General features: G+C 38.2%; 1 protein-coding gene across 2 annotated transcripts in view; it reads left to right on the top strand.

The window, feature by feature from the left end:
• Positions 1 to 20438, top strand: part of TAF1B (TATA-box binding protein associated factor, RNA polymerase I subunit B) — a 92986-nt gene that overhangs the window by 33185 nt on the left and 39363 nt on the right. For both annotated transcript variants that reach the window (XM_019021467.3, XM_063696067.1), the window contains exons 7-8: positions 7 to 160; positions 6837 to 6936. In XM_019021467.3, coding sequence (XP_018877012.1) covers positions 7 to 160; positions 6837 to 6936 — 254 coding nt within the window. The remainder of the gene's footprint in view (positions 1 to 6; positions 161 to 6836; positions 6937 to 20438) is intronic.

Below are 20438 nucleotides of genomic sequence, written 5' to 3'. Positions count from 1 at the left end.
CCTAAGAAACGTCTGTCTGCTCTGGATCTCTGGATGGAGTTGAATACTCACAACGAAAGGAGAAGGGAATCGTGAAGATGACCGTGCCACAGACACTTGCCTTCTGTTATCTGTCCTTACTTTGGCAGAGAGAAGCAATAACACTTTCAGATCTTTTGAGGTTAGCTAGACCTCTTGTATGATAATATTTTTGCTGGTTATTACATGAACTAAGTAGACAAACTTTGGATATTTTGATTTTTATAAGAAGGCTTAACTTGAGGAAGGAACTGGAAAGGTTGAGTAGCCTGAATTCTAATTCTGAAATGTAATCCCCCTGGGCTAGTAATTCATCTTCTTGATTTTCTTATTTATGTAGTAGAAATTATAGTACTTACCACACATGGGCTATTGGAAAATTAATTATCTAATCTAATCTTTTGAAGAGAAAAGTGACATTTAAGTACCTGAGTAATATTAGTAAATATTTTTCATTTCTAAGAAAAGATAAACAGGTGATCTTTACATTAGCAAAATGGTTATTCGTAGTTACACAAAAGCATATATTGGTGTTAAGAGCTAAAATTTAGGTTGTCTATGTTTATAAGGAAAAGTTGAAGACAAAACTGTTGAAAGGATGTGTTATCCAGATAGTAAGCATTTATATTTTTCAGGATAATCTACAGAGTGTTTTGGTTAATGAATAAATTACAGTTTTATGTGTAAGAATTTCTCACTTAATAGACGTGCCAAAATTCTTATGTGCTGATTTTTTTCTCCTTGCTTTATATGTGTTCTGAATAGTAACATTTGGGTTTAATCAATATGTAGGGTGCTTTTAACAGCACAAATTAGGAACCAAACTGCTGGGTTTGAATCCTGGCTTTGCCACTTATTTATTATATGACCTTGAGTAAGTCATTTAATTTCTCTCTGCTTTTGTTTCTTCATTGGTAAAATGGGGCTAATAATAACTACCTCATAGGGTTGTAACTACTTTCAATAATTAGCGCTACATGGAAAGCACGTAGAGCAGTGTCTGGCACATAATAAGACCTCAGTGCTAGTCATTATTGTTTTTGTTTTCATCATCACCACCATCATTGTCATTATTGGCTCAGCCCCTTTGATTAAATGTAATGCCTCCAGTAAATGATAATAGTGCCTTTGAATTTGGCCACATCAACCAAATAAAAACGCTTTCCTCAGGTCTGATTAACTCTACAAGCAGATAGCCCATGATTCAGTGAATTTTACTATTAATTTAAAAACCTGATCTTGTTTTGTATGCCCCCATTGGGTGATCTCATCTTTTCCCAACGCTTTAATTACCACTATACTGATGACTCTCAAATTTATATCTCTAGCCCAGACTTGTCTACTGAGGGCCAGACCCATAGATTCATATATACAGCTGTCTGCTGGACACGGCTACTTAGATGTCTTTATGGTATCTCAGAATCAGCATGACTAGAGGTTCATCATCTGTCTCCTTGATCCAGCTCCTTTTCCAGTGTTCTCTTTCTTAGTAAATGCCATCCACCCTGTTGCATCCTATCCAGAAGCCTAGGAATCATCCTTGACTCTTTCCCCTCTACGTACACTGTTGGTCAATTGTCCACTCAGTTATATGTCCAAAAACTCACAGAACCATTCTTCTCTGCATTCCCTCTCTCTCTATGTCCTCTCTACCCTCATTTGGATTGCTTAACAGTCTCCCAGATGAGCTCTGTGTCTGTAATCTTGTGTCATTTCTATCCATTTTCCTCCTGATAACCAGAAGGATCTTACAAAAACATAAACCTAATCATGTCATTAGAGCTGGATAAAGGAGCTAGCCATCCTACCCAGGACAATCTATAAGGGGCTAACAGAACTCTCCTAGAAATCTAACAATGTGGAGAAAGTCATATTTACCTGGAATTCTTCTCAGGGAGAATATTATATGTGGTTGGAAGAATAGGGGTAAGATACTTCCCACCCCTCTTCTCTCCCTCCCTCTTTTCTCCTCTCTCTCTTTCCCTCTCCTCCCCCACCAAGGAGAATTCTAAAATGCCTTCAAGGAGATTAAATCTAGTTAGCTAGGGGGCTTTTGTTTTGCCCTGTGGGATACACAAGTTTGGGAACAGAGCTTAGTTGCTTGGGGCTATAGGAGAAGAGACTGTCACCACTGATATTCTTCCTTTGCTTTTCTCCCAGAAAGAGCTCTAAGTCATAAGTTCTCAGAATGTGGCCTCCTGACTTACAGCTTCAGTATCACCTGGGAACTGGTTCAAAATGTGAATTCTTAGACCTATCCTACACCTTCTGAATCAGAAACCCTGGGGTAGGACCTGATAATCTCTGCTTTAAAATAAGCCCTTCAGGGGATTATTCTTTTTTTTTTAATTGTTTATTTTTATTTTTTCGTAGAGATGGGGTCTTGTGATGTTGCCCAAGTTGGTCTCAAACTTCTGGCCTCAAGCAAGCCTCCTACCTTGGCCTCCTGCCTTGGCCTCCCAAAATGTTGGGATTATGGCATGAGCCACCATGCCTGGCGCAGAGGATTCTTATGGATGGCAAAGTTTGAGAACCACTGCCAAACTTTGAAAAAATATTTAAAGAACACAGTTTTAAGGGAGTACGTTATTAGCCTGGCCAAAGTACCCACATACCTTAACACTGTGCATGTCACTCCCTTTTTAAGTCCTCTAGCAGCATCCGTAGTCCTTAGGATAAATTCATTACCCTGCAAATAGCCTGTAAGGGACCCTGCCTACCTAGCAATAATGGCATTAATGAATAAAAATAGCCAGCCCTTATTCATTCTGTAAATTTGTATTGAATATCTACTATATGCAGGTGTCGTTCTGGCATCTAGACCCTTACGATGCAGTTGTGAATCAAATAGGTCAAGTCCTTGCTCTCACAAATTTCAAGACCAGAGGAGGAAAAAACAAACACATACGTATGGTTGGTGCAAAGGTCATTGCAGTTAATGGCAAAAACCACAATTACTTTCGCACTAACCTGATAAATAAGAAAAGGATCAGACAGGGAAAGGCTATTCAGAAGATTGAAATAGGATGGTATGATAGAAAATGACTAGATGGCTACTCTAGATTGGTTATTCGGGAAGGCCTCACCAAGAGGGTGGCATTTACTCTGCACCTTAAATGAAAATAGAGCCAGTGTGAATATCAAGAGTACAATAGACCTCACTTACCACAGAAGATATGTTCCAAGACATTGGATACCTGAGAATGTAGATAGCACGGAACCCTATATACACTATGTTTTTTCCTATGTGTACATTCCTATGATAAAGTTTAATTTATAAGTTAGGCATAGTAAGAGATTAACAACAGTACCTAATAATAAAATAGAATAATTATTACAGTGTACCGGTACTACTACTCTTGAGCTTTGAGGCTGTTATTAAGTAAAATATAAGGGGTACTTGAATGCAAGCACTGCAACACTCTGACAGTAGATCTGAGAATGAGCCAATGAACTACAAGTAACTCATGGCTGGGTGGCGCTACAGCTTGGCTGTGCTGGACAAAGAGAGGACTCGCATCTCAGGTGGGTCAGAGAGAGATGGCATGATATTTCATCATGTTCTTTAGAATGGCATACAATTTAACACTTATGACTTGTTTATTTCTGGAATTGTCCATTGTATATTTTCAGACCACAGGTAGCTGAAACCATGCAACACAAAAAAGAGGATGAGTGGGGACTGCTGTACTGGCATTCCAGGTAGAAGGAGGTTGCTAGTGCCAAGCCCTAAAGCAAGAGCTGTGTGATGAAGGAGCAGAGGAGAGTTCGTGTGACTGGAGTCAGAGAATTCTAGGGCGGAGTAGGAGGATGGGAGTGAACAGATCATCAGAGGCAGATATCTGTCTTTGTAAACCAAGTTAGGAATTTGGATTTTTAAAAATTGAGGTATAATTTATATATAATAAAATTCACCCTTTAAAAATATACAATTCAGTGGTTTTCAGTATGTTTTCAAAGTTTGCAAAGCTGTGCAGTCTCTATTTTCAGGACATATCACTCTGGAAGGAAACCTCATACCCAGGGGGACTGTGGGTTTTCAGTGTGAGAGTAAGCCCCTGGAAGATTGCAGCAGGAGAGATACGATCTGATTGATGTTTTTAAAAGATCATTCAGGTAGCTGTGGAAAATGAGTTCTGGGAAGGGTGGAAGCACGGAGACCAGGTGGTCTTTTGCTGTCCTCCAGGCAAGAGATAGTGGCTTGGATTATGGCAGTGGTAATGGTGACTGGGTTCAGGATCTGTTTTTACAGGTAGACACAACTTAATTCTAATGCAGTGCTTTTTTTCAGTGATCTGAGACAAAGGATGAGTTTACTAAATTTCTAACCCATCATAGATTGAAACTTTGGAAAATTACATAATTATAAGTAGAGACAGTGTTTCCAGGGGACATGGCTAAACTCTGTTGGTCAGGAGAGGCATATGAGATGCTTTTAGTCTATACCAGTTTTTCTGTCAACTTCCTGGATTGATCTAGAGAACCAGCTGATAATACCTAGGAAGGGAAATAGATTGTTCAGAACTTTGAGTAAGCAACCTTTTTTTTTTTTTTTTTTTGGAAAAACAAATACTTTTCTAAAAGGAAATTCAAAGAACTATTTATAAATGGTGAAAAACTGTTAGAACTCCAGATGCCGAAGACCTGCTCTTTGCGGACATTTCTGCTTCCCCTAGTCAGGTCTCTCATTTCTTCCTCTGCTCATACAGAACTGACTGTGCCTCTGTTGTGCTGCTTGAGACAGTGTCTCTGCTGACTCATGTGCAGGCTGTTTGTCTGACCTATTAGGGTGGGAGTGTGGAAGACCCTTCATCTCTTACTTACCTCTGCAGACTCCTAACACTCCACATAGTGCTGGCATGTATTATCACATAGGAGTGAAGACTACATAAATAATGAGCACCTTAACATAGTGGAATACTAGGTAGTTTAAAAAGTGACAGATATACATTACATCTTGTATATAAAATAATATTAAACCAAAAATATAATTTCACAGTAATACAAATACTGATTACTGCGCATAAATACTTTCATATAAACGAAATATACTAATAAAAACTTAGCTGGGGAAGCTTTAACACCATTTTTATGTAAATATTTCTCAACTTTCAGTAGAGTAAAAATTAAAGAAAACACATTTTTAATTGAAATTAAAGTTGAGGCTGGGCCTGGTGGCTCACTTCTGTAATTCCAGCACTGTGGGAGGCTAAGGCAGGCAGATCACTTGAGGTCAGGAGTTTAAGAACAGCCTGGCCAACATGGTGAAAACCTGTCTCCACTAAAAATACAAAAATTAGCCAGGCATGGTGGTGGGTGCCTGTAAGTAATTCCAGCTACTTGGGAGGATGAGGCAGGAAAATCACTTGAACCCGGGAGGTGGAGGCTGCAGTGAGCTGAGATCATGCCACCGCACTCCAGGCTGGGCGACAGTGAGACTCCGTCTTAAAAAAAAAAAGTTGAATCAGTTTTGTCCTTTAAGTGCTACAAAGCTGAAAGCCAAGTGTCAGCCCAGCTCTTCAAGGCAATGCATTTTGTATACTTATTCCTGTCTTTAGCTCACTTTCCTTAATTTTCTTATTTTAAATATATATAGGTATATGTATATATTTGACATGGTTGCAAGACCCCCATTTCTCATTCTCAGTTCTCCTTTATTTTTCTCCTTAACATTTCACTCTACCTAACATACTATAGATTTTACTCATCTGTTTTGTATCTTTCTTTTCTCACTAGAATGTAAACTCCATAGGAACAAGAATGTTTTTCTGTTTTGTTCACTGCTGTTTCCCTGCAGTCTAGAATAGGACTAGGTATATAGTATTCAATAAATTGTTAAATTAATGAATCCTAAATAAATATATTTGTCTATTTATGTGTATGTGTTATTTTCTTCAAACTCAATAATTGACTCAAAATATTTGATCCACTGTGTACCAGGCGTTGGGGTGGAGTGGTGAGCAAACAGGCAAGGTCCCACTCCTTAATGGTTCTTTCAGCAACAAACATCTAACATGTACTATTACAGGTATTGGAGACAGAAGGGTAGACAAGGGAGGTAGGCTGTCACAGAAAATGGGGATCAAGGTAGACCTCCTTGAAGGAGTGATTTATGAGTAGGAACCTATCATGCGAGGGGAGCTAGGGATACAGGGAATGCCATGTTGGAAAGCCTAGTGGTGAACTAACAAGTAGGATATACACTTCTTGGACACTTTTTTTTTTTTTTTTTTTTGAGACTGAGTCTTGCTCTGTTGCCCAGGCTGGAGTGCAGTGGCGTTAGCTCACTGAAACCTCCGCCTCCCAGGTCCAAGCGATTCTTCTGCCTTAGCCTCCCGAGTAGCTGGGACTACAGGCACAAGCCACCATGCCTAGCTAATTTTTGTATTTTTAATAGAGACAGGGTTTCACCATATTGGCCAGGCTGGTCTCGAACTCCTGACCTCGTGATCCGCTTGCCTTGGCCTCCCAAAGTGCTGGGATTACAGTTCTGAAACTCCAGGGTTCAAGCAGTCTTACTGCTGCCGCCTCCCAAATAGCTAGGGGTACAAGCATGTGCCACTGTGTCCAGTCCTTCTTAGACATATTTATTTAGACAGGAACTTAAGAGAATCATTCAGTAATTGGCTAAATAGGCCAACATATGGGTAAAGAGAATAATAGATATGATTAGATTTATTGTCCTTAAAATTGTGGGAAATAGAATATGCTTAACTAATTCTTACCTTGTCTTTGAATTAAGAGATTTTTCTTAAAGCATTTACTCTGCTATATCAGTATATAACTCTCATTAAACCTTTTTCTTTTTAAAAATACAGGTTTGTCGAAGAGGACCATATTCCTTACATAAATGCTTTTCAGCATTTTCCAGAACAGATGAAATTATATGGACGTGACAGAGGAATCTTTGGTATAGAAGTAAGTTATTTTCTTTTTTACTTTCTAGTCTCTGATAAGGTACAAGAGTGGTATGATAATTTCTATTTCTTGCTTGACTTATTATTTGGTGTTTTGTGTTTTATCCCAATATGGAACATCAGTCATAATTTAACGAAGAGTAGAATTTTATTATTTTTTATTTTCGTTATGTGGATTCCTCTAATCCTTTAGGTTATCCTCAAAATATAGCTGTAGTGTGATGTGTGTGCATTGCAGATAGGTATGTTGTTGAGACTAAACTTGAGAACTTTTATCTAGAGACCTTTAGGTAATTTCAATTTTTTAAAAATAAAATATGTGTTTTGTTGTTGTTATTTGCACACTATATTGCTATGGAAGAAAGAGAAGAAAGTTATTACCGTGTTTCCAAAGGTACTATTTTAAGTTCTTCACTTATGTTAGTTTGTCTTTTTCTAGATCTGTTTTCAGATGTCTCTAATGGAAGGGTTTCTGTCCTTTGATTATGAGTTTGTGTCACTATTGGTGGTACTCAAAGGTTATTTCCCCTTGGTTCTCATCAGAAGTTTTTTTTGATGTACTAAATGTTAAAGATTTTCCTCCATTCACCTACTTAAGGAATCATTTTCATAGAACTTCATGACCCTGACATTTTTGGCGGTGTAAGAGTCATTTGTTAAGTGCTGTTTAATAGTGGCCTGAGTTTGATGAAGGGTAACCTCTATTCAGATACCCTTTGATGTTCAACTTAATGTTGAGGTTTATCCCTTTCCAGCCTGTCAGTGTTAATAAATGCAGACATAAAGTGAATTTGCAAATTTTACTGAAGCTTCAGCATTTCATGTTATCTTTGAAATTAATGTAGGAGAACTGCTTGTAAATCCATTGACAAACACAGAGCTGACAGAGAATTTAAAGTTGAAGAAGAGAAAACCAATAATGAGGATGGCACAATAGGTGCTTCCAAAGGGAAAATTTGAATGTCAAAGGATTAAGAGTACTCCCTGGCAAAGCTGATAGAGCCCCTGAATATTTTGAAAAATAATTCTCTTTGTAGTTATGCTATAATATCAAAGGCAATAGGAAGGATGTCATATTGTTGCAGAATCTTTGGGGTGCCGTTTTTCTGGCTGGAAAACCTTTGTGGCCGGTGGCATCTTTGCCCGAGTTTTGCACTAGGCTCATTTCGCCCACTCTGCCTGGCAGGCTGTGCTTGGCTCACGCTACCGGCCTAGGTCTCATGCCTGCCAAGGGCAAGTCAGGCGTGGAATGGTGATGGGATGTGTGAGCAAGCATGGGGTCTGGCCAGTCAGATATGCCACCTGCTGCAGCAGGGGAGGCAGCTCCAGGTGCCGGCATGATTGCCAGCCATCCGCGAGGCTGCGACCGGACCAGTCGTGCTGCAAGCAGTTTCCGCAGCTGGCATTGGGGAACACGGTGGTACCTGGGAGCTTGGAGATGCCAGGAACCACAGGGCCTCAAAGAGGGAGTCATAGCCCTGGCTCGGGGAGCTCCCAGGTCTGGACTCCCCAAAGGACCGCAGCTCTTCTTTCCTTCTCTTTGCCCACAACATGGCGAGCAAGGGGCATGTCTCAGACCTGTTTGTGTTACAACTGTTTTAGCCTTGCCATTCTGTGGGTCCTGAGTTCATGTCCTGCAACCAGGAAGAATGAGGTACACAGATAAGTGGAGGGTGAGCGAGATGAAGAGGAGCTTTATTGAGCGACAGAACAGCTCAGTCTCCCACAGCGGGCAGCTCCTTTCTGCAGCCAGGGTGTCCTGATGAGCGTTCAGCTCCTAGCAGGAAGGAGACTCTGGAATGGGAAGCTCTTGTCTGCAGGCAAGTCGTCCTATTGTCTTTGCACCTCTCTCAGCAGAGAGGAGGCCCTGGAGTAGGTTGTTCCTCTCTGCATCCCATTGTCTTCCCAGCTCTCAGCAGAGAGGAGGCCCTGGAGTGGGTTGCTTCTCTCTAAAGCTGGTCATCCCTTCTGAGTTGGGGTGGGAGCTCCCCGGGTGCTGCTGCAGCCACCCAAGCCACAGCTGTGGACGTGGGCATCCTTGTGCTCTCAGGACGACCTGCCCTTAGAGAGGAGCTTCCCACTCTAAATCATTCATAGTGACCCACATTCTAACTCAGTGCAAATTCTGCCAATATTTGATAATCTAAGATAAAATGTAATGGTATGTTCCATGCATATTCAGCTGTATTTCTAGTCATCCATTTCCTTCTGGCTTAGCGCTCCAAAATCAGTACTTTGTAGAAGTATAGTGTAACAAATTCTTAGTATATCTTCGTAGAACCTATTTAAGTGTTTTGGAGAACTAGGATAGTGAGAAGGGCAGAAAAGTAGGCAAACAGGCTAAAAGATGATACAATGAGTAAAAAGCCTAAATACTGTAGTTGTAAGTCAGATTACCATCTGTGTGACCTTGGTGAGGCATTCTGTCTGTCTGAGGTGTCTGCTTTATATGTAAAATTGGGATATCAGCTGAACTGTTTATCATGCAGAGGTTTAGCAGGGATCACATGAGATCACAGATGTCAAAGAACTTTGTAAACTATACATGACACAAATAGAAGGTGACACTGGTACAGAAAGAATAATTGATCCTCCACATGAAAAACTGTAAAGGATATTGCATAAATGTAATTAATTCATGGTTTATTTTGAATGTGAGTCATTATGAGTGATTTGTAGAAACATTAGATTTTTACAGCAAAACTGGTTTCACCCTTAGAACAACTTGAGTGGGAGCAATTCCGATAGATTTGGAGAGCAGAAAGCAAGCTTGGACGTTTGGTTCCCTCATTCTAGGTGTGAATCTTTATGTCTTCACAGTTATTCAGTTTTCCTAGAGCGACTAGTGGAACTAAGTTACTACTTTTGCATTAGCTATCAGCTTTGTCTTGGTTAATAAAAATGTCTTTCTTCTGTATGTCTCCCTTCTTTCTCCCCACCGCCCCCCCGACTTTGTCCTTCTCTCCCTTAATCTCCAGCAATTCTCAGAGCTATTCACTACTCAAGTTATATTGATAATTTTTGCTTAGTTAAGGTTATTTGTATATCTTCCTAGTGCCTGAAATAATCATGTTATCTTTAACTCACTAACCAAATTATAAGCTCCTCAGGAACAGACATCAGAATATTTTATGTAGAATCATGGATTATTAAAGCTGGAGGGAAATTTGGAAATCATTTAGTCCACTTTTCTTATTTTTCCAATAAGGAAACAAACCTAAGAAGAAATATGACTTGGGAATAAGTAAACCTATTCTTCATTAGGATTTTTCATGAGGATTATTTGAGATAGTATATTCAAAATGCAGACATATTGCAGGTATTCAAATGGCAATAGGCTCCCTTCCAGACTGGAAAAACTTTTCCCCCAAGATAGGGATTAAGAGGGTAATCAAGCTGTTTGGATCAAAAAAAAAAAAAAAGAGGTACCCATTTTGGAAAATAAAGTTTCCATTTTAAGATTCTGTTAACTTTTGAATGTGTTCATTTCTAGATTTTCTCTTGATCTGCAGTCCAGTGCTCTACTTCTGAGCTATACCTGCTCCTTCATTTCTAGGTTTTCTCAAATTAAGTTCGAGGAAGTCCATGGATATGGGAAAGGATAATGTATCTTGTTTCTCATGATGGTGTTTTATAATTTCAGTTACCATGTATTCAACTTTTTGCAAAGGATATTGCTTCGTGTGCTGAGTTTATATGCTTGGAAATGGTATCTAACCAGTAATTTCCTTTTTAAGAGGTTTAGTTTCATTTTAAATGTACTCACATAGACACTCAAATTTCACTGTTTACAAGTAATTATCTTCAAAAATTTATTCTATGTGTTCTTTCAAATAGTAATAGATCCCATTATTACTAAATGTTTAGGGGACTGCAGGAGAGAGAGATATAATACACCAAATTAAGAGACTGTTTCTATAATAGCCGTTGTGGCTTACATTGCCCAGAAGCCTAGCTCATTCCTTCAGTTAAGATTTACGTTGCCGGCCAGGCGCGGTGGCTTACGCCTGTAATCCCAGCACTTTGGGAGGCCGAGGCAGGCGGATCACGAGGTCAGGAGATCGAGACCATCCTTGCCAATATGGTGAAACCCTGTCTCTACTAAAAATACAAAAATTAGCTGAGCGTGGTGGCACACACCTTTAGTCCCAGCTACTCGGGAGGCTGAGGCAGGAGAATCGCTTGAACCCAGGAAGCGGAGGTTGCAGTGAGCTGAGATTGTGCCACTGCACTCCAGCCAGGCAACAGAGTGAGACTCTGTCTCAAAAAAAAAGATTTACATTGCCCACCTATGGGGAGTGTGGTAAGAAGTACCTACAACTGTAATAGTCGCATTTATTTCTGACGGCAATTCACAGTTTCAACCTGAAATATTATTTTCTCAGTATTGTATCACATCTAAACTGTTTCCTTCCTCTTTTAAGTTTTAACAATTTGAGACAAGTTTTGTAAATTAAGAGGTGAAATGAGTTATGTTTACTTGCTCTTTGATCTGAAACCATTCAAATACTAATTTTTACTCATCCTATCAATTACTGAGAGAAGAGTTTTGAAATCTCCAACTATGATTGCAACTTTTGTTTCACATCCTATCAGTTTTTGCTTCTGTTACTGGAGCTCTATTACTAGGTGTGTAACATTTACAGTATTTTGTCTTCTTGATAAATTGACTCCTTTATCATTATCTAATGTCACTTTTTTCTCCTGGTGTTGTTTCTACTTGTCTGATACTAATATAGCCACTCCAAGTTTTTTTAAATTGATGTTTGCACAGCATATCTTTTTCCAATCTTTTATTTTTGACCTATCTGTGTCTTTATATTTAAAGTGTTTTCTGGTAGTTAGTATGTCATTGGATGTTGATTTTTAAACATCTAATTGATAATCTCTGCCTTTTAATTCGTGTGTTTAAGCCATTTACATTTGACATAATTATCAGTATAGTTGGGTTTGAATCTACCATCTTGCTATTACTTGTCTCATCTCTTGCTTTTTCTTTTTTTCTTCTTTTCCTGCCTTTTGGATTAATTAAGAATTTTTTGTTGTTGTTGTTTGTTTTATGTTTTTTAAGGCATAGGGTGTTATTCTGTCACCCAGACTGGAGTACAGTGGCATGATCGTAGCTCACTGTATGTAACCTCAAACTCCTGGGCTTAAGCAATCCTTTTGCCTCAGCCTCCCTAGTAGCTAGGACTACAAGCAAATACCCCCACAGCCAACTAATTAAAAAAAATTTTTTTTTAGAGACGTGGTCTTGCAGTGATGCCCAGGCTTAATTAAGAATTTTTTAATAATTTCATTTTATCTCCACTGTTGATTTATTAACTATACCTCTTTGTGTTTTTTTATGGTTGCTCTAGGGTTTACAGTATTCATCTTTACCTTTTCTCAGTCTACCTCAACTAATAATATACCATTACTTGTATAGAGTAAGACCCTTACAACAGAGTATTTCCACTTCCCTCCTCCCATCCTTTAGTGTCAAACATTTCACTTCTACCTTAATGCATTGGGATTTTTTTTTTTTCTGTAAGCAATCATTTATCTTTTCAAGAGATTTAAAATGAGAAAAATCATTTTATATTTACCTATGTATTTGCCATTTCTGGTAATCTTTTTATTTAGATCCCAATTTCTATCTAAAAAACGTCCTTTAACATTTCTTGTAGTACAGTTCTGCTGGCAGTGAATTATTATTGCTTTTCTTGTTCTAAAAAAAAGTCCTAACTTTGCCTTAATTTTTGAAAGATATTTTCAGTAGGTATAGAATTCTGGTTTCATACCTTTTTTTCAGTACTTTAAAGATGTCATTCCATTGTCTTCAGGCCTGCCTAATCTCTGATATCAATCTGCTATAATTCTTATCTTTACTGTTCTTTATATAATGTGCCTTTTTTCCTTTAGCTGCTTTTTAAGATTTTCTCTTTATCACTGGATCTCACCAATTGGATTATTATGTGCCTTGTCACAGTTTTCTTTATGTTTCTTCTGCTTGGGTTTTTTTTTGTTGTTTTTTTTTTTAAGACAAATTTTTGCTCTTGTCGCCCAGGCTGGAGTGCAGTGGCACGATCCCGGCTCACTGCAACCTTCGCTTCCTAGGTTCAAGCGATTCTCTTGCCTCAGTCTCCTGAGTACCTGGGATTACAGACATGCGCCACCACACCCGGCTAATTTGGTATTGTTAGTAGAGATGGGGTTTCACCATGTGGGCCAGGCTGGTCTCGAACTCCTGACCTCAGGTGATCCACCCGCCTCGGCCTCCCAGAGTGCTGGGATTACGGGTGGGGAGCCACTGCACCCAGCCTTCTGCTTGGGTTTTATTTACCTTAGATTTATGGGTGTGCAGTTTTCATCAAACTTGGACATTTTCATCCATTATTTGTTTAAATTTTTTTGGCCTCCCCTTGCCTTTTTCTGGGATACTAATTACATGCTAGACCACTTGATATGGTACCATAGCTCCCTGAGGCTTTTCCTTTTTATTTTTCTGGCCTTTCTGCTTACTATGTTTTGTTTTGATAATTTCTATTGTTATGTCTTCAGATTCAGTGATCTTTACTTGAGTATCTTCTGATGTGTCATTAAACCCATTCAATGTGTTTTTCATTTCAGATACTACGTTTTTCATTTCTGGAACTTGCATTTTAGTCTTATTTCTTCTCTTTCTCTTCTCATGTTCTTGTTTTCTTTTATATTCTTGGCTATATTGACAGTATTTGTAATAGATGTTTTAAAACCCTTGTCTGCCAATTCCATTGTCTTTGTTATTTCTGGGTCTGTTTTATTGTCTGTTTTATTGATTGGTTATGTATCATATTTTCCTGCCTCTTTGCATGACTGGTAATTTTTTTTTATTAGATGCAATCATTGTAATTTTTATGTTGTAGAGTGCTAGATTTTTTGTTCTAGTGTATAATTAAGTAACTTGAAGAACAGTTTAATCCTTTAGAAGCTTGTTTTTAAGTTTTGTTGTGTGTGGTTTGTTATTAATAGTCCCTTTTTTTCTGGGACTATTTTAGCCTCACTACTAAGGCATATCCCTACTAAAGACTCTACCCAATGCCCCTGGTATTACGAAGTCTCTACACTTTGGCTGTTTGCCTTCCATGAGCTTTGGAAATTGTTTGCTCTACTGCTTTTCTGTTATTTTTTTTTGCCTGGCCTCAGATATTTTCTCATACATGCACATATTGATACTCAGCAAAACACATGAGAGGGCCCCTTTGCAGGTCTCTGGATCTCTCTGTCTATGCAATTTTGTCCTTTGTGGTACTAAGCTTGCAAATTTTAGCCACCTCAGCTTCCAGAAACTCCAGTCCCTGTCTCCTCCGCTCATCAAGACCACTGAGCTCTGTTTCACTTCCCACCCTTGCACTGCACTGCAGTTTGGAAACTGCCTCCAGGCAGTAAGCTGGGCCATTTGTTTCTCTTCTCTAAGGGATTAGTGTCCATGCTGTCTGTTGTCCAATGCTTGAACCTGTTCTTTCATATATTTTTTCCAGTTCTCTGTTGGATACGGTGGAAGCTCAGTTCCCATGGTTGGTAATCCTTCATGGGCAGAAACAGAAGTGTTCCAAATATTAATTTTTAGACATTTAGAAATAGAGTCAGTATTCAGATGCTTTTTAGGTATTACCTGAACAGTTCTTTCTCAGATGCCTGAAAGCATGTTGTTGCTCACTCATTCTTGTATTTTTTAAAAAAAAAATTGTAGTCTCTGTTCATGAATATTGTCACTAATCTGATCTTTACTTAAATCTTTTCCCCTAAATACCTGCCCTAGTAATAATCCCTTTTGTTGCTCTATTTTTTTCTTTTTTGAAGTAATATTGTTTTTAATTGACAAATTATAATTATATACATGTATGGGGTACAGTGATATTTTGAGATATGTTTACCATGTGAAATGATTACATCAAGCTAATTAACATGTCTGTCACCTCACCTATCATTTTTATGGTGAGACATTTGAAATTTACTCTCTTATTTTATTTTTTTTGGGGACGGAGTTTCCCTCTTGTTGCCCGGGCTGGAGTGCAATTGCATGATCTATGCTCACCACAACCTCCACCTTCCAGGTTCAAGCGATTCTCCTGCCTCAGCCTCCCAAGTAGCTGGGATTACAGGCATGCGCCACCACGCCTGGCTACTTTTTTGTATTTTTAGTAGAGACGGGGTTTCTCCATGTTGGTCAGGCTGGTCTCGAACTCCCGACCTCAGGTGACCCACCCGCCTCGGCCTTCCCAAGTGCTGGGATTACAGGCGTGAGCTACTGCACCTGGCCGACTCTCTTACTTTAAATTATACAATACAGTCATGTGCTGTATAACTGTTTCAGTCAACAATGGATCACATATACAACGGTGGTCTAATAAGATTGTAATGGAGCTGAAAAATTCCTGTCACCTAGTGATGTTGTAGACTTCATAACTTCTTAGCACAACACATTACTTGTATGTTTGTGGTGATGCTGCTATAAACAGACCTGTACTGCCAGTGGTAGAAAAGTATACCATATATAATTATGTATGATACAGAATACTTTTTTAAAATTACTGTCCTGTTTCTTTTATTCCCCAACTTTATTTCCCTGTAAGGTGTAAGAATTTTTTTGGTATGCTTAATTTTTTTAACTGATGCCTGATACATGTACCTATTTCTGGGATACATGTGATAATTTAATACATTTATATAATTTGGAGTACATAATACTTGATAATAACTGTTACTGTTACTGGTTTATGTATGTACTATACTTGTAATCATTACTTTAAAGTGTACTTCTACTTATTAAAAAAAAGTTAACAGCCTCAGGCAGGTTCCTTAGAAGATATTCCAGAAGAAGGCATTGTTACCACAGAAGATGACAGCTCCATGCGTGTTATTGCCCCTAACCCCATATAGGCCTGGGCTAATGTGTATGTTTGTGTTTTCGTTTTTAACAAAAAAGTTTAAAGAGTAAAAAAACAAAAAATAAAAATTTTAAAAATAGAAAAAAACATTACGGAATAAGGATATAAAGAAAACATTGTTGTATAGCTGTATAGTATGTGTTTTAAACTAAGTTGTATTACAGGAGTCAAAAAGTTAAAATTATTTTTAAGTTTATATAGAAAAGATGCAGTAAGCTAAGGTTAATTTATTACTGAAGAAAGAAGCATATTTTTTATAAATTTTGTGTAGCCTAAGTGTACAGCATTTATGTAGTGTGCAGTAATATTGTAAGCCTTCACATTCACTCACCACTCACTCACTGGCTCACCCAGAGCAACTTTCAGTCTTGAAGGCTTCATTCATGGTAAGTGCCCTATAGAGGTGTACAGTATGTTTATACTGTATTTTTACTGTGCCTTTTCTATGTGTAGATACGTAAATACTTACCATTGTGTTACAGTTGCCTACAGCATTCAGCAGTATATAACATGCAATACATGTTTGTAACCTGGGAGTAATAGGCTATCTCATATAGCCTAGGTGTGTACTGGGCTGTACCATCTAGGTTTGTGTAAGTACACTCTTCACACAATGAAATTACCCAGTGATGCATTTCTCAGAAAGTATCTCTGTCATTCAGCTACGCATGACTATACATTATTATTGACTGTAGTCGCTCTGCTGTGCAGTAGATCTCAAAACTTGTTCCGTCTTCTGAAACTTTGTACCCTTTGACCAACAACTCCCCATTCCCTCCCTCCTCAGCTTCACCCAGCCTTAGATTCTTCATATAAGTGAGATCATGCGGTATTTGTCTTTCTGTGCCTGGCTTATTTTACTTATGGGCCCTCCGGGTTCACCCATGGTGTCGCAAATGACAGAATTTCCCTCTGAATTTAAGGCTGAATAGTTTCCCATTCTATATCAGTACACGTTTTCTTACATTCATCCATCGATGGACACTTAGGTTGAGTCCATATCTTGGCTTTTGTGAATTATGCTGCAGTGAACCCCGTTAACATATTGATTTTGATTTTTTTGGATATTATCCAGCAGTAGGATTGCTGGGTCATATGGTAATTCTGTTTTAAGTTTTTTGAGTAACCTCCATTTCATTTCCATGATGGCTATAGTAATTTACATTCCCACCAACAATGTACAAGAGTTCCCTTTTCTTTGCATCCTTGCCAACACTTACCTTTCATCTTTTTAAATTAATTTTGAGTGAAGGGACAGGGTAAAAAAACAGAGAGACTTCTTAGAGATTTTGGTGGAAGATATAAGCATAGAAAATGATATGAAATTACATCTTGGTAGCAACCACTGCACTTTGCTTTTTTTCACTTACATCTTGGAGAGCACTTAAAAAAATTATTTTGGAATAATTTTAGATTTATAGAAAAGTTGCAAAACTAAGAATAGTACAAAGAATGCCCATATATCCTGTATCCAGATTTAACTGTTGTTAGCATTTTATGCCATTGTTTGATCATTTGTGCCATTTTTCCTGTCTACCTACCTACTTGTGTATCTGTGTAATTTTATTTCTGCATCATTGATTGTAAGTTATATCCATCCTGACCCATTACTCCTGAGTACTTTAAAAGACTAAAACAAGGTAGCTAAGTAATGAAAAAATAAGCCAAACAAACCAGAAACAATCTAAATGTCTATCAACAGGAAAATGGAAAAAATGTGATATAGTCACATAATGGTACAGTAAACCACTATGAAAATTCATGAACTGCAGCTGCAAGCAACGTGAATGAACTTAAGAAACATTATATAGAGTGTGAAAGGCAAAGCTCAGGCTAGACGTGGTGGCTCGCCCTGTAGTCTCAGCTACTAGGGAGGCTGAAGTGGGAAGATTGCTTGAGCCTTGGGAGGTCGAGGCTGCAGTGAGCTATGATCATGCCACTGCACTCCAGCCTGGACGACAGAGCAAGACCCTGTCTCAAATAATAATCATAACTTTAAAAAAAAGGCAAAGCTCAGAAAACTACATACTATGGTATAATACTGTCTTTTTAAAAGGCAAGTTAACAATGAGCAAAATTCAGTAAACTAGTTACCTCTGGAGGCAGAGACAGAGGGATGGGATAGGGAAGAAGTATACTAGTAGATACAACAATATTGATAATGTTTTAGTTCTTAAGTTGGGTAGTGGATTCATAGGCATTTATTATTACCAGGCTTCATAGCTTACAGATATATGTATTCTTTTGCATTTTTCAGAATTTTAAAGGCAGCTAAAGGATGTTGTCTAAATAGAATTTATAAAAGAGAGGAGTAGAAGACAGTATGTCATGCATGATTTGTTTGTATATGTCTTACATCCCTAACTAAAAGTGTAAATTGAGCATAAGGACCGTATTTAATGCTTCTATTTTATTATCTATATTATAGATTCTATAAGACCTACTATAATTCCGTCTACAAAACAAGGACTCAGTCTGTGTTTATTGATTACATGATTTGAAATAGCTATAAAACAGTAAGTTTAAACACTTTATTTTCAGAAAAATTCAAATTGATCTGTTGGGGAGTTTTTCTCACATAGGTAGGAAATTTCTAGACTGCTTCTGATATATTTATTATACGATATATCAGAAGGCCACTAAATAGTGGCATTTGGTTAAGAGAAATTTAAAGAAAAAACATTCTATTAAATTTTAGTGGTAAATATATAAAGGATATAACTTCTGCTTGTTAGCAAGGACATTTAAAAATAAGAGTTATGGGTGTGTCAGTATCATTCATATGAAAAAGTTACCAGTTCATATTCTTACCAGTATGCTGAAACCAACAGTGAATTACTCAGGCTAGAAAATGTATCTCAGGCTACATTTATATTTCTTTTAGAATCATACCTCATGTTTGCTAAGTGAAGCTGATATTTTTGTGTGGATTACCTGTGATTTTGTTTCATCCTGGGCCAGTATGCCCCAGTACCCAGTATACTTGGGGCTTCCCTCACCTCTCCCTCCCAGGAGGAGAGAATGGGAACCTGGTGTTACACTAGCCTAAACTAAACCGAGTAACGGCAGAGGTAAATCTGCTGCAAGAGTAATCACATAACCCTTCCAAAATCAAATAGAAATTATTTTGAGATTATCTACTGTTCTCGATACCATCTTTTAAACTTCATTACCACAGATATGTGAAATTGGAACATGGCTATGCAACAATGAGCAGAGCATTTGGAGAACAGGCACATATTAAGGAGGACTCCAGTAGGTTTTTACCAGCTCTGATCCTGGGGCCAAAACAAATTATTATCTCCTGTTCAGTTGGCAAATCCTCATTGGTCAGCAGTTCATAATTTTGTATTTGTTCATAAGGTTTGTGTTTGTCTGTACAAGTTGACAACACGTTTCTAAAAAGGCCTCATCCTCAGGGCCAAGACTATATTTCACATAAAGCAATATGTTCACCACAAACTCCCAGAAGACTAGATTTTGAACACAAAAAAAATTTTTTCTGGTTAGGCATGGTGGCTTATACCTGTAATCCCAGCACTTTGGGAAGCTGAGGCGGGAGTATCCCTTAAGCCCCAGAGTTTGAGACCAGCCTGGGCAACATGGTGAAACTCTGGCTCTACAAAAAAACACAAAAATTAGCCGGGCGTGGCGGCACCTGCCTGTGGTCCCAGCTACTCAGGAAGCTGAGGTGGGAAGATCACCTGAGCCCAGAAAGTGGAAGCCGCAGTAAGCTGTGATTGTGCCACTGAACTACAGCCTGGGCGACAGAGTGAGACCCTGTCTCAAAAGAAAAAAAAAAAAAGTATTTTTTCTACTACATGGTAGGTTTACTGTCATTAAGAAAAGTCTAGCAGATTAAAAATGCAAGGTGAACTATTTATGCATCATGATACATGTGGAATTCATTTTATTTTTTCCATAAATAATTACAGTGCTTTGTCATTACTTCTGATAGTTTTATTCCTTGTTAATTCTCCTTTGTTATGGAGAGTCTTGATAACAGTTTGGATTAACAGGTGCACTTAGTATTAGCTTTTTCTCAGTTGAATCTGCCTCAAAACAACAATAAGAATAAGTAAGGGTGAGGCACTGCACTCTTTTTTTTTTTTTTTTTTTTTTTTTTTTAAATAGCTGAGCAGGAAGTTTGCCTCTGACAGGGTATTGTAATCAGGTTTATCACAGGAGCCTGCTGTTGTGTAACAGAAACTCTAGCCTGTCCTTACCTGTCTTAAAGTATTGCTTCATGAAGGAAAGTAAACTCGCTGTAGTATTTGTGAAATTCAATAAAATGCTTTCCCAAGCACTCCGTTTTTAATGCATGCTGGAACAATTTATTGTAGCTTTGTGGTCTTTTAAAAAACATGTTAAACTTGTGATTTCTTACTATTGTAATGAAATGGACCTGTATCACTCTAGAAGCCCTGTATGTCACATTTATTATACCTTTTAGACACATCCTCACCCAAGTGTAGTAAATGTCCACACTCCCTCCCTGCTTCCCTCCCTTCCTTCCCTCTTTTTTCAAGAAGAGGAGGTTTCTGTTGCCTTCAGATGACTGTTGATTTAATTGACAGGCAGCTTTTCTTCA

Source organism: Gorilla gorilla, chromosome 12 (assembly GCF_029281585.2).
Source record: "Gorilla gorilla gorilla isolate KB3781 chromosome 12, NHGRI_mGorGor1-v2.1_pri, whole genome shotgun sequence".
Classification (NCBI taxonomy): domain Eukaryota; kingdom Metazoa; phylum Chordata; class Mammalia; order Primates; family Hominidae; genus Gorilla; species Gorilla gorilla.
This window is presented reverse-complemented; position numbering and strand designations above follow the sequence as displayed.